The 22,945-nt window shown below is 46.0% G+C and overlaps 1 protein-coding gene across 1 annotated transcript in view; it reads right to left on the bottom strand.

The window, feature by feature from the left end:
* Nucleotides 1-5,219: 5,219 nt before the first annotated feature.
* The window catches only part of fat4 (FAT atypical cadherin 4), a 105,365-nt gene continuing 87,639 nt past the window's right edge, over nucleotides 5,220-22,945 (bottom strand). Inside the window, 8 exon segments of the mRNA XM_069169447.1 lie at nucleotides 5,220-8,415; nucleotides 10,207-10,468; nucleotides 13,343-13,560; nucleotides 15,823-15,947; nucleotides 16,412-16,591; nucleotides 17,954-18,039; nucleotides 22,012-22,319; nucleotides 22,730-22,834. Coding sequence (XP_069025548.1) covers nucleotides 6,506-8,415; nucleotides 10,207-10,468; nucleotides 13,343-13,560; nucleotides 15,823-15,947; nucleotides 16,412-16,591; nucleotides 17,954-18,039; nucleotides 22,012-22,319; nucleotides 22,730-22,834 — 3,194 coding nt within the window. The 3' untranslated portion in view covers nucleotides 5,220-6,505.

Below are 22,945 nucleotides of genomic sequence, written 5' to 3'. Positions count from 1 at the left end.
CAGCGTGTGCAACACGGCAGATGAATTGTTGTGAAATCTAAACGTGAGGCGAGGTATCCCCGTTCTACACCGCCACACAGAGTGAACGTCTTCTTTTTCCCCTCCTCCGCCGCCGATTGTTTTTTAGCGACGGTGGTTTTGGCCGAGCAACGACCTCCCTCGGTTCATCACGGATGTTTGTTTTGCTGAAATTAAGGTTCCCGGCGGCAGAACCGGCGTTGTTGTTCGGCCTTCGGGAAGAATCCCCCGAACAGCGAAGGAAAAGCGCTGCCGTCCGCGAACCCGAAGAACCTGCGGCGCTCGCACACGACTCCGCGAGCTCCCGTTTAAAAATCCGACAAAAATCCAGCCGGCGGCGCCGGAGGATCTTCTGCTGTTCGCAGCGTTGAAGCGTTTGGTTTCATTTCCTGTCGACAAGATGTTGGAACTGCAATTAAATAATCCGCTTCCTCAATCAAAGGCCAATCTAGACTAATGATAGTTAAGATAAGTCACGTTGTAATCAGGCTTGTAAGCACTAATCAGGGACATTTTGCAAATGAAGTTGTAAAAAAATAAATGCCGTTTTATTCCGGCATTAAACTGCAGCTGAAGCATTCAAAAGTGGTTGTTAGCGGTGACTAAAGGAGCCGTAAACATTTAGATAGCCGGTCCACCCACACCAGGCATGCTTGGCCACATGGAGACTCCTGTGTGTGTGTGTGTGTGTGTGTGTGTGTGTGTGTGTGTGTGTGTGTGTGTGTGTGTGTGTGTGTGTGTGTGTGTGTGTGTGTGTTACATACTGGTCCCGAGTTTTTTTTTCCCGTCTTTGTTTTGTTTGTTGATCATCATTTCGACGTCTTTGTGCGTCAGCCGCAGGAGATGATGGATCGGTACCAGACCCCCCTCAAGTCGACCCTCGACTTGCAGTTGCGGTCCGGCTGAGCTGAACGTGATTAAAGAAGCGCAGCCGCAGAGTTTAAAAACTCTGATGAACGCCAAAATCAAAACGGACCCGGATCGTGAGCGCGGCGATGTGTCAAGTCGTCTCCATGGATATGATGATAATAATGACCTTTATTTATCCAAACAAAAACCGCCCAGCGCTTGGCAGAAAACAGACAAAAACCGCATGCAAAAGTGAATAAACAACAAGAAGTATTGGTAGAATACGATGGACGTAAGCAGCAACCAGCAGTGACGTCCCCCGTCGGTTTGTGAACGTACGTCAGGAAAGCCTCGAGGTCGGATCTGGGGCCGGCGCCGTGTTGCTTGCTCGGATCGGTTTGGAGCTCCGGCTCCGACGCCGTTTGATTGGGAACCCGAGGACACTACGCCCCGCCCACCTGCAGCGGAAACATGACGGCACCACAGGCCTGTCAATCAAACAGACGTGCCCCCAAAAACACACGTTTTTGAAGCTTGTTTTTGAGTTCATGACGGGAGTATTTTCAGATGGTCCTCCAGAAAACTAACAAGAAGGAGTGACTTTGGCGAACAACACCGAGATAACGTGTAGAATTGTTTTTTTATTGACTATGAATTTCACGAGGGAAGTTGAATGGAGTCTATGGAGCTACAGCCTTTTTGATGCCGACCTCTAGTGGCCCTCGGTGGTATTGCAGTTTATGGCACTTCTGCATCGGCCTCGTTTTTCCGACCCGGAAGCTAAGTACACTTTTATATAGAGTCTATGACTTGGACTCAATGATGAACTCATTCGATTTTGGTTGTCAAAGGTCAAAGGTCACTGTGACCCCACATTAAAAGGCAAACGTCCCTTTTAACGTTGACAGCGGTTAACTTTTATATGCAGTCTGTGAACGGATGCTGTCATCCCGACTCTAGAAGTTATAGTTTGGATTTTTCTGAACAGTTCAGAAGGTTTTTTTCGTGGTCTATTTGGGAAAAAAAAAAAATTAAAACTGGTTTTGAAGTTTTGATGCAAACAAAAATTGGAAGGTAAAAAACACTAAGTTGACTCTGCCCGGCGTAGCGGACCTACAGGCGAAGTCTTCTTTGTATCGATCGCCGTAGAAACAGGTGGGAGCAGCTGAGAGAATCCAAGCGTTTCCCACTCAGGCCGACGGGGAGTCAACCGGCACTTAAAGTCGGCAGCATCTCCCCTGAATTAGAAAACAAAACAAAAAAAAAAACTCAGGAATCGCTGAGGCAGCAGAATGTCACGCTGGAGATCAGATGCAGATGTGTTGTTGCCTCTGCGGATTCTGACGGAGCGGCTCCCTGACACCCGAGCCAGGGGTCTCACGGCGACGTCGTCTGTTTAGCATCCATCATGCACTTCTTTGAGAAGAACGCTCTCAAGTTGGTGACGACCAAAAGAAGCCTCGTCTCATCCGAGCCCCTCCAGCGCTGCAGGGAAGAAGAAGAAAAAAAAAAACGCAGAGCAAGAAAGGAGCTTTTCCAAAGACGGGACAATCATCATCTTCCTCGAACACACACACACACACACACACACACACACACACACACACACACACACATCTATCTTTTTCCCTTTCATTTCCCAGCAGCTCCGGCTGCTCGCTGAAGCTTTCATGTGTGTTGAAAGGCATCGGCTGGCTGCAGTACACACGGCATTAAAGAACACTTATCGAAGACGAGCCTCGCAGCTTTGATGCAGATGTGAAGCGGAGACGGGCCCCCGAAATCGGGCGATAATTTGGGGATGGTCGTTGTTTCGACATCAGAGGATGGACCGGTGATTTGTCGGTCGAGTCGAAGGAAGACTCTGCTAACGAGGAGTGTAAATACCGTCGACTATAATAGTGACATTTAATGTGACGGATATGACGTCACAGCGACATTTGGCCTTCGACCGCCAAAATCTAGTCAGCTCATCCTCGAGTCTGAGTTATAGTCGTGGACTAAAAGTGTACGTAGCGCCAGGGTCTGAAAAATGGGGCCGATAAAGAAGTGCCATTTGTTTTCTGACGGTCCATCTGAAAATAAATCCCGTCATTAATTAGAAATAAGCCTTAAAAAGACAGGATTTTAGGGGGGGGGCGTGTCTGTTTGATTGACAGGCCTGTGTAGCTGTCAGGTTCCCCCCCCCCCCAACTCATCCAACTACGATCACTTCTGGTTCCTAAATAGCAAAATGGCGACGGGCCAAAATTCGAAATTCGAGCTTCAGAACGCCGGTTGGCGAACCGATTGGTGACGTCACGGTTGGTTGCTGCTCGTTGGTGCCAAACATTTGCGCCAAAGTTTGAAGAAAATCCCTCGAGTTGTTCATGAGAGTTTTGCGCTCACGAGAGCAGAGAGACGGATGGACGAAAAAGGCCAAAAACACAACGCTCCCGACGACAGCTGGAGTTGGCAAACTCGTAATCGACTTGTTTTTCATCGATAAACACGTCACATTTTGGGGCCCTTCTGTCTATACTTTAACGTCAGAGGGGAAAGAGGATGAAGCGAGGATGTCGTGATGACATGGACGGTGTGTTGGACTGCAGCCGGGACACAATAAGTCAGTCAGGACTTACGACCGCTGAAGGTCTGTTTTTTATATCGGGATCATTTTCAGCCTCGCTGTCTGTTCAGACTACATGTTCACCAGCGAGGAGGAGGAGGAGGAGTGACATGTGCTTTGACATTCGGCAATAAATGTGCTTTTAATTATGAGTCATTTTAGTCCAATCTACGTAGGCGCTGTGACTGTCTGAAGCGCAGAATAATCAATCTTTCTAAACAAGATTTTGGAAGGATTTTTTTTTATTTTGGGGAGGAATTCTACTGTTTCAAGAACTGGGCAGCTCAGCGCCACGTCCTTGTATAAATACTGGGGAAACCCTTAAGTCAACATGGAAATTATCTTAATGGGAATTATGTTTTGATGACATCTGTGAAAAAAAAAAAAAAAGGAGTCAGCACTTCTTCATGGGAAATCGAATGCTGCCTCTTTTACACTTTCGTTCATGATGAATCAGTCAAATGTGGAGAACCTGCAAAATGCATTACGGCTGACTTTACGCGGCACAGCATTCCCCAAACGGAGAACAGCAATCCCGTTCCTCGTTGCGTTTATTGTGTCATTACCAACGTAAAAAAAAAAAATTGCGTATTACTCGCTGAAATAACAGGCATCAGAGCTGACGGGAATAACATACGCCGTGTTTTCTTAAGGGCGCACGTCCCTGTAATGTAAAACGCAATGTTCGCACTTAGGATACATGCGGCAATTAATCCTTAAACACATCGTGAGCTCCTTTGCCGTTCTGTGAAGTCGAGCAGCCGTCTGGACAATATCCAAAAACAGCACCGTCATCGTGACCGTGACCTCCCCCCCCGCCCACCACCCCCACCACCACCACCCGAGAAAATCAGGAAGACAGATTCATGTCAGTCCTCGTGAGTGTTTTACATCCCACCACCATGTAGAACAATGTGCCCCTTTGTGTGTATACAAGGCTCACCTATAGAAGAGGAGGAGGAGGAGGGCCTGACATCCCTCAGACCCGGCCATGTCGCGACCAGGGGAGACGCTGTGAGCTTTATTTGAATCCATCTCCTATTTTCTCATTATCATTGCGAGTGTTTTTGTTTTATCTCGGCGTCGGGAGCGGTACAGCTTTTTCTCAGAGAGGCCTTCGGTCAACAGAGCTCTCGGCGGGGGTGTGTGTGTGTGTGTGTGTGTGGGGGTGGGGGGCGGGGTGGGGGGGGGGGGTTCCCCTTCCAAGGAACTCACCCGGATTTCAGGGCGGCCTGTCACTCTTCGCCGGGTTCACGGCTCCATGCGTTTTTGTTTTTTTCTCCCGCGGCCTTCGACGATGGAGAAGATAAGCATGTTGCACGCCGAATCGCTGAGCTATGACACACACACACACACACTCACACTCACAAAATAAAATGAGGGTTTTTATGCTCAATAAACCAGATGTAAATAATTGCTGAAAGCAATATAGGGCCCTGCGTCGCGGAGTCCGCTTGGTGTTTTGTTTGGCCGTGAGCGAGGTGGCTCGGTTTCACTCGGGTCCTGAAATGCCTTTTTAAAATGTTTTGTTGAGACTCGGGTATTATGTAAAGACTGCACACAGAGAGAGAGAGAACGAGAGGGAGGCCAAAACACAGAATAACTTACCACCCGAATGACTTGGGAAAGGAGGTAATCGGAGCTCCAAGGTGTCTATTTTTAAAAATGGCCAACGTTTGCATGCATCTAAATGAGCTGCTCTCCCGCTGCAAGGAAGAAAGAAAAGAAAGGAAAGCACTTTTTAAATAAATACTTTTTTTTATTCTGTTATTGGCTTTTTACAGGTACAAAGCATACAGCATGTTATAGTTTTATCAAAAGTGGAAAATACTGATGTTACATATGTAACAAATGTAAAAAATAAGTCTTCAATCTTACTTTCCCCGAAAGTAAGAACATACATTTCAGCATATGAAAATATCCATAAAAACACAGCTTAAGTAAATTAAGTTAATAAACAGTACAAAAATGTAGAAACCATACATGTCAAAATAATGAAGGACACCAACGACATGACAAAATGACTCCATGATTTCTCATGAATTAAAAAAAATGTACACATAGTTCATAGTGTTTTTTTTTAGTTGTGGTCATGTTTACAGGAGCATCATCACCACCACCACCACCACCACCACCATCATCATCATCATCATCGTTGCCCGAAGAAAACACTTGGCTGGTCAGAGAACGTGGGAGAACCAGAAGAGGAAAAAGTTCTGTCCCGTACTGAAATCCTCAAATGTCTGTAAGGCAGGGGACTCGATTACAAATCTCACTCTTGAAACGTTTAGCCAGTCTTCTGTGAGAAAAACACAGAAACGGGGGATCATTACTTTTTGGTGGGGTCCGGGATACCGTGCGAGCAAAACGCTGCACTTACTTTCACACCGAGGGGGGCGGTGTCCCGTCACCTGCAGGTGCAGTCGGATCAAACACACATGCTTCCTTTAAAGTTAATTAAAAAAAAAAAAAAAAAGCGACCCCTGAAAAGACGAGAGACCGGGAGTTTTCTTTTTGCTCGGTGGGCCCGTTGGAATTCTCTTCCTGTAAGTGTTAATATTATCTCCCCGTCTTATCTCTCAGCTGCGAATGTGACAGTGAAGTTTTTTTGGAAAGGAGAGGCAATATCGGTAATAAAGAACAGAAATGTTTGATCAAGATAATGTGAATGGAGCTTTGCAGTCGCTAAATTGATTTCAGACATGGATTTCTTTCTTTATTTCGTATTTTTTTTTCAACCCACTCGGTGTCAATGGATCCGCTGTAACGAGGCCTCGGAGAGATGAATGCACGATTGTACGGGTTGAACCTAGAGGAGACTGGTAAACTATTCCAAGGTGGCTGGTGACAAAATCTGTCACGTCACGGGTGCCGTTTTTTTTTTCTGCCTTACTGCATTGAAAGTCGTCTTATTATTTTGAGTAATGTAAAAAAAACATGAAGTCCGATGTTTTTTTTTCGAAATATACAGTCGTCCTTTTCTTCTTTTTTTAAACGTCACCATATTCTACAACACCGTAATAAATAGTCTCATACATATTGCTCGGCTTCTCCTTCGTTGAGAATGGTCACCGAGCCATCCCCACTGTTCATTTCAATGTCTTTCGCTGCCGCGTTCTCGGGAAGCAAGGCTAAGTCCTTGAACACGTCTACATAATGTCCGAAGCCGGGGCCCCAGTTCAACAGATTGTCCCAGTTGAAGCCCCCGGCTTGCTGGCCCAGTTTGTGGGGCAGGGTGTAGTGCTGGTCCCCGGGGGGCACCTGGGAAATGCCGGGCCCTCCTTCTGCCCTCCGACTCGAGTACCGCCTCTGCTTGAGCCTCCCGCCGTAGTCCTCGTCGTCGCCGTCGGACTCGTTGACTTGGGAGAGCTTGGGAACCCGGGAGCTGTAAGACACGGGCTTGTCCCGGTCGTACTCCATCTCCGAGCAGGTGAAGGAGTCGTGAGAGTCACTTTCCGAAGAGGACTCCGGGGCAGGGATGCCGTCGGCAGGGTTGCGGACCCTCGACAGCGGCCTGCGGCAGTCCTCCTCCGAACTGGAGCGCCCGTGGTCGGCGCTGCAGATGCTGGGGTTGCGCGGACGCGGAGTGTTCAGCCGCTCCACTTCTTCGATGGACAGCCCCACCGGAGGCCCCGTCTCCAGGGGGATCTGCTCGATCGGCTGCTTCAGCCGACTGCCGGGCCTGGAGGTGTGGCCGTGGCTGGCCATGGTCTGCGGACTCTTGCTGCGCCTCCCCAGCCGGGTGGCGTAGTTGAACATGGGCGGAGGTTGGCACATGTCGTTGTGCAGGTCCAGAGGGCTCCCCTCGCGACGAGCCAGGTTGAGTTCCCTGGTGGGAGTGTTGCGGTAAAATGAGGAAGGTTTGGTGAACGGGGCCGGGGAGTGTCTGGAGAGAGGGTTCGGGGTGGGGCAGGCGGAGTGGGAGTGGCTGAGCGGAGTGGACCTCAGCGCTTGGGTGTACTGAGGCTGGTAGGTGTAGCTCGTAGCTCCGAGGGGTAAGGGAGACTGTCTGGCAAAGCCCAGCGGGCTGTGTCTCTGGATGGAAAACTTGGGCGTGTGGCTGCGGAACTGCTTGTAGTGCTGGATGATGTCAGCGTCTGAAGGGGCGATGCTGCTGGCGTTGTCTATATCGTAATGTTCGATATCGGCCTCGGGGCCGTTGCAGGGAGCGCAGGGAGCGCTGGGGACGGTCTCATTGTTGTGGGGTATGTCCGTTTCATCGTAGATCAGATAAGGGTTCTCCCTCTCGATGATGTCCGGTTTGGGGTTTCCTTCCGGCTGCTTCCGTACCGTCATGTCGTCTCCGTATGGCGGGATGTTATCGGGGTCGTCGAACGCGACGTTCTCGCTACCCTTCTTCTTCTTCTTCTTCTTCTCCTTGGGTTTCTTCTCCTTGGGTTCCTTTGGCACTTTGGTCTTGTTGCGGCCCCTGCAGTGGTTGCACAGGATCAGGCTGAGCACCACCAGAGCGAGGACGGTGGCGCAGCTGCCGACGATAGCCGGCACCGCCCAGATAGGGAGGACCATTGTCTCTGGCGCGACGGGACCGGGGCTGCACACAAATCCACCGTTATTGGCCGTGTTGCAGACGGTACCCTGAGGGCACTGGACGCCCAGACAGGCCACCAAGGTCTCGCAAGTCTTGCCCATGTAGAACTCGGAGCAGGCGCAAGTGAAACCCGATCGGGGGTCCGGCACGCAGCTGCCGTGGTTCTGGCAGGGGTTGGAAGCGCAGTCCCCGGGCGGGACACACTGGTACGTGTACCACTGGTTGACGCACATCAGGCCGTCCCAGCACGGGCTGCTTTCACACAGGTTGGGACCTCTGCAGCCGATCTTGACGGACGAGCTGGTCTTCGTCAGGCTGACGAGGTTGTGCTCTCCGGTAAACGGCAGGTTCTCTCCGTTGTACTTCACGTGGGCCAAGCAGCCGTCGAACCCTGCAAATGAACAGGAGAGACAACCAGTTTAGCTAACAAGCATCTAACAAGCACATAACAGTGACCGGGAGGGGAATCATTTCCGAATAGCAGGAGACTCATTGTTTTTCAAAATGTCTGCCGATGCTCGATCTCGTCCTCGTAAATAGCAGAAACTGGAAGCTATAATCAGAGCTGGAGGAATTTTGTTTAGATGAGTAAGTGGTTCAAGCTTACGAAGAAAAAACAAGTGAAATTTCTTTGTGGAAAGAACCCCCTCAAAAAAAAAAATCATACTTTCAAAATGGGCCGATCAGTCACTGGCCAATTTAAGAGAAGAAATATGAAATATTTTCGAAGAGAGAATCCAATCGTCGGAGCCATCATAGCTTCAAGACGTGCATCTGGATTGGATGAACGTCTCTGTGTCTAATTCAATCTTTTGCTTTGTGCATTGCCTAACAGCACTGCCTCGCCGATGTAAATACATTTTTATTGAATTTATCCCCACTGCAGATTAAATCCATTCATGTCTTTTCATTAGCTGCTTGAAAAAGTGAGCACACAACAAGAACACAAATGTTAAAGGCACATGTTGAGGTGAGGGCCGGTTAACGGGCGGTCTGCCACCGGACCTGCGTGCTGAGAACGTGTTTGTTTTGAAATACGCCCCGGTCTCTGAATAAAGGAGGTTAACAAATCATTCAAATTGCTCATTTTTACCATATTAGTCCACAGTGTTGAATTTGTTTTCCCCCTCCCATCTGAAATTCTAAAATTTACTGTGTTGCATGAACTCCTTCTGGAAACCTTCTCCTTCACCTTTTCCAAACTGCTCTGAACTCATGCTCGAGGTCATCTGATCCGTGATTTAAGGCTAAAGTCGATGGAAATAAGATGAAAACACCAAAAACTCCAACACAAAGCTTCGAAAGGCGCTCCAAGACAAAGTCGAATTAAAAGAATATTAGTTTGTCCATAAATGATACTCTGGTAAATCAACATTTATTCAACTACTGTAAATCTCAGCAGTGTCAAGTAGAAACAGATTTTTATTTTTTTTTAGGCCGGTTCCTCAGAGTTTTGTTGGACGGTCACCAAATATGATCCGCAGTTTAAGCAGCAGACTATTAATTCATTTGGGGGGGAAAAAAACAAAACAAAGTCTGCACTGGATTTATAAGGGCTCAAAAGCTCACGAGGGCTGTGTCACATACATGTGCTGCGTCTGCATGTGTGCAAACTTTTTAGTACGAAGAAGAGGTTTCCATAACATGTAGAAACGCTGCTGCATTAGTCATTTACAGCGGGTGAAGAGTGGGTGAGTTTCTTGGCCAAACACCAAGTTTTTGAACGCATCAGCATGTGTGTTTGACACAGATCATAAATACACAAAGTACATTCAAACACATGTAAATATAGTGTACTTTTAATGTATCAGTTTTCATGAAGGAAATATCAAAGATGAGATTTACTGATGGCAAATATGACAAATTTATTGTCTAAAACATCAATTCAAAATTCCAGTGTTTTCCAATTTTAAATTCATATTCATAAAGTTCTTTGTGGCAGATTAGCAGGTTGTAACTCCTTAAAAGAAACATGACCTGTTCCTATTACATGCATTTAGTACAAATTACATTTTGAGTATAACATTAACTGCAAAAAATGTGCTCCCTCAGGCAATCAAACTGGTAATTTTCCAGTTGCAAGTAAAGAAATTAGGTCGTTAATAGACCAGAAATGACTTCATCTGATGGCCTGCTATCTCATTCTTCCAAAAATCCAAACATTGACATTGTCAAACCTCACCTGCTCCGGTTTTCTGCTGCGCGGGTCCAGGCGGGATCCCCCCCAGGGAGAAGGTCAAAACGCCGAGACCTCCGAAGTCCTGGGTGGCGTGCGGGATGACCCTCGGGTGGCCGGCGTCCACCTGAGCCACGGTGACCGAGCCGTTCTTGACCAGCCGCAGCGTGTGCCACTGGCCGTCGGACAGCACCGCGTCTCCCACGGTCCGCTCCACCTTCCCCCCGACGCCCGCATCCGAGATGTAGTGGATGTTGCCGTTCCTCAGCTTGAGAGAAGGAATAAAGAGATGAAGGTTTGGTCATTGCGGTCACAGATGGTTAAAAAAAAAACGAAAGTAAACCGGGCAAACTTTAGGTGATTGGATTTTGTTTTCCTGAGCGAAACCGAGCAGCACCACCAACGGTGACGTCGCCCGTCGGTTTGTGAACGCCCGTTAGGAAGCCTCTCGTTTCGGATTTTGGGCTTTGCCGTCTTGCTAGTTCAGAGCAGGAAGTGACCATATTTAAACGAGATGGGGAGCGAGCGGGGGATCTGACCGGAAACCCGACGATAATATGTCCCGCCCACCGATAGCCATAACCTGACTGTACCACAGGCCTGTCAATCAAACAGACACGCCCCCCCCCCAAAAAAAACCACAATATTTTCTAATTAATGATGGAATTATTTTCATATGGACCGCCAGAAAACTAATAGGAAGGAGCGACTTTCTCTAACAACACCGAGATAACTCGTGGAAAAAAATGTATTGATTTTGTATTTCATGAGAGAAGTTGAATGGGAGTCGATGGAGCCGGAGGCTTTTTGGAGCCGACCTCCAGTGGCACTCGGTGGTATTGCATCTTAACGCACTTCCACTTTTATATACAGTACATAAATAACATAAGGAGCTTCGAATCAATATAAAGTAATATGTCTCTACTTTAATATGCATGCGACACATCATACCATAGATCAGCGATGACAAGACCGAGTGAGAAACTTTTGAAACTGCTCACTCTCTTAATCTGTTTATTGTTATAATTCCTAATTTTAAGCACATGATAACTAATCTTCTCTGAGGGGAGTCCACACAAACAAGGGGTTAAAACTGTCGTTTTGTTTAAGATTAATACAATAAGTTATCCTGTCGGCATCAATCACGACCAATGAGAGGAAGTCTTCGTTCGGGTCCCCCACAAAACTACCACCGCAGCGCTTTCAGACTCGGCTGCTGAGGTCAGAGAGCGAAAAACAAAAAAGGCAACTCGATGCTCATAAATCTTTCTCCCACTGGGACACTGCAGTTAATCATGTTCTCACGACTGGTGTGTGTGTGTGTGTGTGTGTGTGTGTGTGTGTGTGTGTGTGTGTGTGTGTGGAGTCGATGTCATTCAGTCAGAAGATGATCAGAAGCTCAAATTTGAGCGAAAACACGCTCATGAAAATGCCCGCCAGAGATTGAAGGGGCCTTTTTTTTGGTTTTTTTTTTTAAAGAGGGGAGAGAGGAAAGAGCGCGTCTTTAAAAGAAATTAATCGAGCTCACTTTGGCACGGACAACAAATTTGCGGCTTACACGGCGTATGGTAATCTCATGTGTTCTTCCAGACTTTCGATGGAAAAGTAATCCCGCTTTCCTCCCTTTTCAAAGACCCCCAAAAAAAAATCAGCAATGATAAGTAGCTTCCGGAAGAATTGATTTAAAATGGGGAAAGCGGAAAGTCCCCAAAGCCAAAGAATACTGAGAGCTCTGAAGCTGGAAAACTCATCATGGGGTTTTTTATCTATTAAACATCTTGTTTTTTTTTTTTTTTATATATCTCAGTTTATATAGTTCTCGCTCTCCACATCCAGTATGTACATACACTATGTATTCCCCTACCACTCTTTTTTTTAGGGGGTTCGGAAGATCTTATAATACTTTTCTGGACCGGGTTTGGAAGCCGTGATGGTGATTTGATGAGCACCAGAAGCTGCTCAGAGCCGGAAAAACAAAACAAAAAAAATCATAAAGAGAGTTGCTAAAAAAAAAAAGAAAAAAAAAAAAGTGAGAAGCGGTCGGAGGGTGTCTGAAAGGACAATTTTGGGAAGCGGCCCAGGATCGGTCAGAGGGAGCCGAACGGGATGGGAGGAGAGAAAAGAGGGAATGGGGATGGTAGCTTTTCCTACAAGTTTATACAAAGAGGAAGTGTGGGAGGATGACCGGTGGTGAAAACAATACGAGGCCAAAAAACACGCACACATGCATATGTAGACATGTTTTGAGTACATGTATGTTTGTGACTTAAAGAAAATAAATGCTGTTGGTGGTACAACAGTATCCTCATCTGGCAGCCACGTCGGAGGGTTCGTGGTTCTGTCACGTCAAAAGACCAGATGAGATGAAGCTGGTGTTTTGTGGCGGCGTTGACTAGAAAAACATTACAATCGTGAACTAATAGTGATTCGAGCCGAGTCAGCATTACTGCAAAGTGGCTAATTGCTAACATCGGCCACTTTGCTAAAATCCCAATAAAAAAATAACAATAAAAGTGCTTTAATTAGTAACTTCTGTGTACATGAGATAATTTCCCTTTAAAGTCAGATAGTCATCGATCTCGACACAATTAATCTCGCGTCATATTCACGATGAGTTGATCCTCCTCAGTGATGCATGTTGTTTTACGGGAGATTTATGATTGCAAACGCAACGCCTGTTTATGGATCATTGTTCCACTAATTCTCAAATAAGAACCAATCAATCTTTTATTCACCACAACTAATCACATGCAGGGCTTGATTTCTTAAAGAAGCCTTTCTTATTCTTTTTTACTTTATTGTTTTTCGACAACAGTTTTTTTTTATCCCATTTGCTACTTATTTATTGTTCACAAACACAACTTAAACAGTTAGAATCAACATTCCGACTTGGGAAGCTTTTATTTTGAAATATCTACCAAAAAAAGTGTTGATTTTCATGAAGAGAATTGATCAAAAGATGGATGTGACTTCAGTTTTCCAGTTAAAATGACATACTTGTGCACTAGGCTGTCTTTGCCGTTTTCATGAAAATTATATTACAAACATTATTCTTTTTGCAGCAAAATCTTCTATTTTTGTGCTTTTTTTTATACGCTTTTATTTTGAAAATGTTCTGCACTCATCTCCCTTTATCCCTTACCTTGACAGTAGTGTAGTTGCTGCTCTCCTGCACGTGCAGCAGAGTGCCGCTCTTGCTGCGCGTCCTGAACTTGACCTCCAACCTGCTGGGACCGACGGGGTCAGAGGTCGCGCCCTGCAACGACCGCCTCAGCAGGACGTCCCGTTTAGGGCCCTGCTTCAGGGAGTAGTCCAGGCGGCCCGTGCCGTCCAGAGACAGGGCGGTGTCCGCCGTCATGTCTGTGTGTGTGAGAGAAAAAAGACACAAGAGAACGTCCTGAGTCCGGTCCTGACTTCACAGGAGACGCTAAAACTTTTTTATTTCCACTTCGCTCCTGGCCGACGGTCGGGTACAAATGATTTTCCTAATCCCGCTGCCATAACCACAAATTGGCCCTCATATTCTCACCAGCGGTTACAACCCTCTTCCCATAACCGAAAAGATGTAGGTCAGCCCCCAAAGCAGCCTCCGTGCCTTTGAGCAAGACACTGAATCCATACAAAAAAAATAATTGACGCGTCTTAACTGTAAATCCAGAAAAACGTCCGGTCAGTATAATGAAAAGAGTGTTAAAGTTTGTATGTGTAACCTGCTAATCACAGGATGTGATTTCATTTTCTAAAGCGACAAGCCAATATTTGATCAAACATTACTGTAATGAGAAGAAATACGAGCCCTCTTCATAATATACAGTCAGCACATTAGCATAACATTGATCAAAGATCGGCACAAAAAATATGAATAAACACCGAGTCAAGTTGAAACGTGTGACGAAAAGATCAGACTAAAGTTTTTTTTAAATTCTTGTATCTTGAATTTAGTCTTTCTGCCTTCAAAGAAGAATGTATGTGCGCAATTGAAGTAAAACTTTTTTTGGATGGGTGGATGGGATGGAAAAAAGTTATTCAGTTCATTTTAATAGCTCCTCCTAATCTTTAACTGACTCATACCTCACCATCTTTTTCTCTCCCACAGTTTTTGCTTATTATCTGTTGTCTCTCCATTCAGTTCCCTCGCTCGCGTAGTTTCTGTCCTTTCTTCTGCAGATGTCCCGCCATGGAGCTGCATGTCTCTGCCCTGCGCTTGTCGTCTCCACCAACAGTTCTTCTCTTCTATCTCTATGCTGTCCTTTTCTCTCTCTGCTCTCCTCTCACCCCAACCGGTCGAGGCCCTGAGCCTGGTTCTGTCGGAGGTTTCTTCCTGTTAAGACGGAGTTTTTCCTTCCCTCTGTTGGAGGTTTTTTGGAGGTGGGAATTGTTGAATTGTTGGGTTTCTCTGTATAACATTGTAAAGTCTTGCTGTAAGGACTTTAATGTGTTAAGTGCCATGAAATAACATATGTTGTGATTTGGCGCTATATAAATAAAATTGAATTGAATTAGACATTGTGACACTAAAGTAAAAAAATGTACTGAAACCACATGACCAGTTCTAGGGACTTTCTTGGGAGGAGCTCCCCCCTCCCCTCCCCTCACCCCCACCCCACCCCGAGTTTCCCTTTTCCCTTTCGCTAATTGAGGAAATAACGTTTTCAGTTTACTTGATCTGGTTTGAAACTCATGAACATATTTGATCTGTTTGAAGATCCAAAGCGTGTTTCATACAAGAGGGCCAATAAAAAAAACAAATGGAACAGTCGCAGTACTTTTAATTACATTTAAGACGTTATTAACTCGTTCATTTGAAGCCTTGTTGTGATCCGAAACGCAACACTTCAAACTAAAAGCCCTACAGCCTTTTAAAAGAAAGAGACCTTAGGCAGAGGGAGGACCTAAAATTTAAAAAAAAGTCCCCACAAAACGTAGTTATAGGAACAAAAAGGTTCTCGGCCCCTCCGATCCGAAAGCGCCTCGTACGTGACATCACTGGATTTATTTATGTCGCAATTACTCCAAATTTGGACATTTGTCGATGAGAAGAGGATGTTTCTACTTGATTTTCTTATTTTTTTCTTCTTCCCGGAGGACTGACGATGGCGACACGGACGGAGCACACTCCTTTTGTATTAGAAAGAAAATGTCCCTCACCACTGTTCGTGCAATGAAGCAAAACCAGCAGATTTCCCACAAAATCAAACCTGATGGCGAACAGAGAAAGAAAGTTCCCAGTTTTCTCAGTAACGACCTTGTTTGTCTCCAGTAATGACACGAAAGCCTCCGAATAAACGTGGTGAGAATTGTCTGAGGGGGGGGGAACATTGCTGAACATAACGTTTGCACCTTACACGGGAGCTATAAGTGTCTCGCAGGTTTTGTGAAGGTTTCTCAGCCTTATTTAAAAAAAAATTTTTTAATGAGTATTTATTTAATAAAATACACAAATGCTTTGAAATGAATCTCAGAACTCAGCGGCGCAGCTTATATGAAGCTACATGGTGCACTTCGATGACTCAAGAGGGATGGATCATAAATAATCATGATAAGAATATGTATATTTTTGAAAGTGCAACCTCAGCAGAAAAAAAAAAAAAAAAACCCCACTTCAAAAGGCAATGTACTTACATTTCTCGCAGAATTTGCCGGTGAAGCCGTCCACGCACTGGCACTGCTGCCAAGACCAGCGGTCCAAACAGGTGCCCCCGTGTCTACAGGGGCTGGCGGTGCAGGCTCCTTCCAGTCTCGGACATCTTCGGGACACAAAGATACAAAAAACGGACAATCAGACAGTCAGTTTGACAAGTCGGCCGTAAAAAAGAAAAACTGCAAAAAACAGCGGCTGTGATGAGCTGTGATTTCTCTCCCCGTGCGGCAACATAAAAAAAACCAACCCATAAAGACCCCCTCCCCCCGGTTAATTAGCATGTTAAAAGATCTGTTCTCGCCTCCCTATTCACCAGCAAGACAGAAAAGAAAAAGGAAAAAATTCTCTGGAATTCTGCAATTGGTTTTCCCCTCCGTCAACAAAAATCTGCCGTTTGTATTAAAAAAAACAAAAAAACCAAAAACTAAAAATCTTTTTGAGAACTCTCGAGAGGGTTTGAAAGTGTGAACAGATGTCCCACGGCGAGTCAAGGAGGTCGGAGGAGACGGACAGATGGAGGGGGGAAGAAGAGCGAGAGTGATGTGAGAGCGAGGGGGGGGCGGGGCCGACCTGTCGAGGATGCCGCGCGATGCCAGCGCCTGACTGGGCTCCAGCGGGCGGCCGTTGACGGCGAACTCCATGATGCAGCCGACGAAGTCGTGGGTGGCGACCTGACCGCGCCGATGAAGGACGGGTTCTATTGACCTGACGCCTCCCACCGAGAGCCTGTTGGGCTGCACGTCCAGGATCCTGCACACACACACACACACACACACACACACACACACGGACAGATGAACAGGAGCACACGGGCTTGAAATGCATGCAGACAAAGAAAGTACATATGCGGCGAAATCCAAAAGCTCACAAATGCATTCATGTGTTCAAAAGGTGTGAACTCGCACACACACACACTTATGAACTCGCACACACACACACACACACACACACTTATGAACTTGCACACACACACTTATGAACTCGCACACACACACTTATGAACTCACACACACACACACACACACACTTATGCACTTGCACACACACTTACACAGAAAGACACTGCGGGTCATCGGGTTTCACAACAACATGGTCCCTCACAAAGTAAACCTTTTGCAGACCTCTGTGGCCCTTTCTCATCTGCCAAATCTCTCACACACACATATACAGCACACACACACACACACACACACACACACACACACACACACACACACACGTGCGCGCGCGCACAGACAAACATGCACAGTCTCAGGTTTTCACCCCGCAAGGTTTTGGCTCTGAGCTGTCTGTGTTTTACACGCAATGATCATCCAGTAATTTAATGAAGGTTTACGTCATGTATTGTATATTTACAACAGATGACTTCATGACTTTTTTGAGTCATTGCTGTAAAATCATCGTAGAAATATGCGAGAGACGGGCACGAAACATTTTTTGGGCAACTAACGTACATCCAGAGACGTTGACAGAAAGGCAGGAATGCAAAAAAAAAAAAAAAGAAAAGAGTAAAGGCTTTGATTCTCTGTCGGTCTGGATTATGTTGTCCTTTCTTTCGGGTTTACATAATGTCACAGCGTGAAAAACATTGGATTGCAAAGAAAAATAAACTAACGTTAAAACTTGAATGAAAACAGAAGTAATAAAAGTTGTAAAGTTTGAGAAAGTGTGCCACGGAGGTTCATGTTTGGCAAGATGTTCAGCTAATGTGTTGTAATTTTAGTCACGTAGAGTTTCTCTTCATGACTTCGATAACAGCCTACGTCTGAGGGAAATATTGATCTTCATCTTCTTCCTTCTGTGTCTTTGCATTTCCTGCATCACCCCCCCACCCCACCCACCCCCCCGGCCTCCCCCTCCGTCAGCTCGCTAACTTGTTAGCCTCTGTGGCTTCTAGACACCGGCCACGTTGCCTAGCAACTACGTTTTAAGCCCTCGAACACCGAACGTACAATTTCCCGACGGATTCATTACCACTATTGAACTGTTATTCTTTTTAGTTTTCGCAGGTTCGGAACCGACGTTTACGGTTTGACTGCGTCGTGGAAAACAGCTGCTCCGCGTAGCGACATGCGCTACGTGTCTGTTTGTGCGTGTAACATTTTTCCTTACCAGTCCGTGTGCACCGCCACGTTGCTCACGGCACAGTAGCCCGGCTCCTGGTCCTCACCGCACAGGTCCACGGTCAGCGACGCCGCCTGCACGATGACAGGAAACACACACACACACACACACACACACACACACACACACACACACACACACACACACACACACACACACACACACACACACACACACGCGCGCGCGTCACGTGTGTGTCCTCTTTAACAGTAACAGCTGTAAAGTCATGCTGCTTCATACAATTACTGTTCAGGGAGGAAAAGTACTTATTTTTTTTTTTTTTTTAAACCAATTTCTGGCAGACTGCGGTCGACATAAACACCAACAAGCTGTGTTACTCACTGTTATTTGTGGTGTGCGTGTGTGTGTGTGTTAGTGTGTGTGTGTGTGTGTGTGTGTGTGTTAGTGTGTGTGTGTGTGTGTGTGTGTGTGTGTGTGTTAGTGTGTGTGGGGGTGCCCATCAAACACGCAATCAATATCAGTCACTTCCTCTTCATAATCAGTGTCATATGAGAGTGCAGGGTATATTTCAGCCGCGCCACGCAGATCATTTTTAATGAATATTTATCAGCGGGGTGAATAACCTCATTGGTTGGGCTCGGTGTCAGTGGGTGGAGCCCAAGTGGAAGGAGCCCCGAAGGTGGAGCTGCACTCTTGCTATGAAGTGAAGAAATACAGGCCAGCAGCTTGAGATAGTCTACGGCTATTTAGGTGAGTCACTGAAATAAGAAGAATCATATGATTCTTATACATACGTCCATTTAATGTAAGGCAGCAGCCAGACGCTGCAGCTTCATATCTAACTTAAAGATACAAGAGTGGTGTCGGCCTTCTCATCTATCCAAGGTGAACACGGCGCCCCCCAAAAAATGCCCAACTATTCCTTTAAAGTCTGTTCAAGCGACTTTACCGTTTACAGCAATTCCCTACCACAACACAACGCAGACAAAACTATTCCTCGTCATTCCATCGCGGCGTTTTGATGGTGGCGAGTGGGACCAGAAACGCATTACACGCGTTGCAGCGAACATTTCCCATTTCCTGTAAATGGCACTAAAGCTTTCGCCCAGATGTGTCGGCTATTCTCTTTCCCTCTCTGCGCTCCGACGGGGGGGACGACCCGACGAGGAGGAAAAAGAAAAATGGGCTGGTGAGGAAACTGCCCGGAAAAGTGTGTGAAAGTGTTGAAAAACCGGGACAATCACGCTCCACCTCTCCTGCGAGCTTAAAGTAAACACGGACCACACCGACCCACATCCCCGACACACAAATCATCCACCACACACACACACACACACACACACACACTGACACTCACACGCACACACACACACACACACACACTTCCAAACCTGAAAATAAAACACACCAACCAAACGCAGCGATAAAAACAGCGAAAGCGAAGAACATCAAAAAGGTACAAACCACGTGAGCGTTTTTAAAAAAAATTTTTTTTTGTATTAATGTCCCTTCCTGTGATCAAAGGTCTCACTGTCGAGTGTCTCACACAGCGCAGGGGAAATATTTCTAACAGAGGGAAGAAAAAACAACAACGGGAAATTAGGGCCGAATGCGTCACCAAAAAGTCGATGAGGTTTGGTTTTAGTGCTTGAAACGAAAGCCGGACTGGAGATCGCTGTGCTCCCCGTGACTAATATGATGGAGCGACCGTAGCATCCGCTCTCTGTTGTGGTGCGGGTAACTTCTGTTTGGTTTTTCTAGAACAAATAAATTCGCCTAATCAAAAGCGTCGACGATTAGCCGCAGGTGCTAATCAACGGCAGCGAAACACCAAACTGTCAAACTCCATCTACAAACCTCGTTCACAGAGGACTGTGGTTTTCTTTTCTTTTTTTTCCCCGACTTAAAACCCTGATTTTAAAATAAACGAACTTGGCTTGGTTGTTACCATCTGTGTTTTTTTCCTGTCAGCTACTGTCACACGATATTTCATCCAAATTACGCTCATTATTCTTCTAGTTGTCCCCGAGAGGCATCTCGTTGGACAGGAAGTGGTGTTTCCAGAAACATGAGGCGAGAATCACTCACACAGACACTTTTGTTCTCCTGTGTCATTTGTGACTGTCATGTCGCTGTTCATTGCCCCCAAATGAAGTCCCGGCTTTTTTTTTCTTCCCCCCAAGTCCTCTAACGTCACTACTGGCACTGTTTAAAAGCTCATTTCAGACTTTTCTGCGAAAGAACTTGCATGTACAAATATACAGAAATGTGCGGGCCCTGATTGTGCCGATGCTCCAGGTGGACTGAATCTGATGTAAAACAATAATAAGAGTATAATAGAATAATGTTCCTCAGGATAATCTACTGGTGTCGCCGTGTTTTAATGAGTTTTCTTTGGGAGCTTTTGAGTTAACGGTTGTGAAAATGAAAAATCAAATGTTCCGACAAATACCAGTGTACCAATCCAAAAGGGAGATTTGTCAAATGTTATGAGATTAGCTTTGTTGTTGCACTGAATCAGATGCCCCGGCTGTATACAGACAATGCTAATGCTAATCCGGATCCCTTGTAGATCATTGTAGTGGGTTGGACAGTTTACACCTTAAACCCGCAGGCAGCTGGCCACCTGTCACCGGCACCGACCCGTCACTCCGAGCAGCTACATCTTTAATCATAACTTTAACCCTGAAGAGAATTGATATGGATGACTTATATAAAACAACCTCCCCACTTCCCCCCCCCTCCACCCCATACAGTTGTTGTGAACGGCAAAATTAGATGTAGAAATCAAAACCGTAGCTTGTTTGTGGCTGTAAACGTGTTTATTTAAATTGGACATTTTAACACGGAGGTCCGTGAGACAGCCTCAAGTGGCCATTTAAGGAACTGCAGTTTGTCCGCACTTTATTTGTATTTTTTTGCCCCGGAGGTTGCCACTTTGGTTTGATGAGTTGGGTGATTGGACAGTGTGAACGGCGTCAGTCACTACGGCAACAAAGCGATGTGGTTGTTTGAAATTCAATCAAAAACTCTTTATTTCAATCTGTCTATTTGACACATTTTTCAGCTTCGGCAAACAGAAGCGTGAGCGTGACTCCAACGCGGCGTCCTGTCGAACCGTGAGACTCACCGGATGGAGACAATTTGCAAGAACATTCATCGTATTTGATGATTATCCCGACTCCCGACGGCGACGACGCTAATTGCGATCGTAACAGTATCCGTGAACTCTCTGCTCCGGCTGATTACTTGGAGCCAGTCGCGATGAGGCGGCGCAACGACCGTGGCTGTGGTTTCTCTCTGCTTTATGAGATTGGCTCACAGCAGACATCAAGCCTGACCACTGAAATGACCCGTAGCACCTTTTGCAAACATAGCGATCAGGTTCTCCTTGGCACTCGAGGCATGACACACACACACACACACTTCTCTCTGGTCCTTAAATCGCTCTAACGCGGCCGCCGCATGATATTCGGTATTCGACGTGTGCTGTATTCCTTTCCATCCCGTCACTCTGCACCATCTCAAAACTGACAATTTAACGATTTTACCAGCTTCCTATGAAACTCCCAGTGCACGGTGGGAAATGACAGATTTGAAGTCCAGCAGGAGGGCTACATTATAGCAGCTTTGACAGGGCCTTGTTGGGTTTTCTTTTCTTTTTTTTCTTTCCTTGCCACCGCATTGCTGGCAGGGAGAAGCTGCTCATTCAGAGCACAGGAGACAAAAAAATGTCAGCCTCCTGGGCCATTTTGGATCCCAGTATTGTAAATCACAACGAGCAATAAAATATAATTACAAACCATGAAAACCATAAGCTGGGCTACCCGTGGTTTGGAGAGGGGAGTTTAATTATCATTTGATGGTGCAAAAAAGAATATAAGGCCAAATGTGGATGGCGCTTTCAGCCATAAAGGCCGACGACATAACTGCTAGTGCACGTCCATACCGTGCGGTGTTTTACTGATTATCCTCATTTTCTTTTGCTGGTAGGCTCATAAAAATTAATAACATTTTTCACCAGTGTACAATAAAAGAAATTCAACATGTGAGGTCATTTCTGATTTAAAAGCGGTCGTTCTTACCATCCCGGCTCTCCTGGCGATGACCGTGTGGAACTGCCCGTCCGAAACTTTTATCATGGTCATCAATTTATAAGTTCCACTTCCCAAGTTAAAGGAGAATCGCATCTGTCCCTCGAAGATCTCCAACGCCAGGAACTCCGCCTTGTCTCCGGTCTGGTTGTCGTGGTTGTACATCAGCAGTGCGTTGCTCTTCAGGGTGGCGAACTTGATGTATATGTAGTTGTTGTTGGGGTCCAGAGAGGGAAACTCCATGTAGGAGAGCTCCTCGAAGCCGTAGCTGTTCAGTTCGCAGTGTTTGCCGAAAACCCCTGAGGATGGAAAAAAACAAACAAAAAACAGACCAGAATCAAGAATCAGAGGAGAAGAAAGCCGCCGAATGATTCACGGCGGAGCTGTGATAAAAAAAAATATCTGCAGATAAAACAGAATCCGATATGTTGTGTAGTAGTGATGAAACAGATAAAAACTGATGTCGGGTCTTAATCTCGCCAAAAAATCATCAAAAAGGTACAAACTACTTCTTTTTGCTTAAATTGCGGAGTATTTATGAGAGCGGCATTACAAAGCATGAAAAATGGAAACACAAAATGAAATGACAGTGTTCACATTTGTTTAAAAAAAAAAAATCAAGAATGAAGGGAATAACTTTTGTTTGCACATCTAAAAAGTGTCCGTCTTGCTTTTCAATTTACACCGAAAGTTTCCTACGATTACTTACCAAACGGACAATGACAGTAATATCCATCCACCCGGTTCTGACAGGACCCGCCATTAAAACAAGGGTTACACTCACAGTGATTGATGATGGAGTCACACGTCTTGCCTGGGTTCACAGAACAACACAAATTAAAATGGATGGGGTGGCAGACAACACAGGAAAAAAAAAAAACCCCGAGGGGAACACAGTTCACTTTCCCCACAGGCCGAGCCGTGC

Source organism: Embiotoca jacksoni, unplaced genomic scaffold, assembly GCF_022577435.1.
Source record: "Embiotoca jacksoni isolate LCO1_2020_lvr unplaced genomic scaffold, fEmbJac1.0.p SCAF_45, whole genome shotgun sequence".
Lineage (NCBI taxonomy): Eukaryota > Metazoa > Chordata > Actinopteri > Embiotocidae > Embiotoca > Embiotoca jacksoni.
Note: the sequence above shows the minus strand (reverse complement) of the source record. Positions and strands in the feature narration are given on the sequence as shown.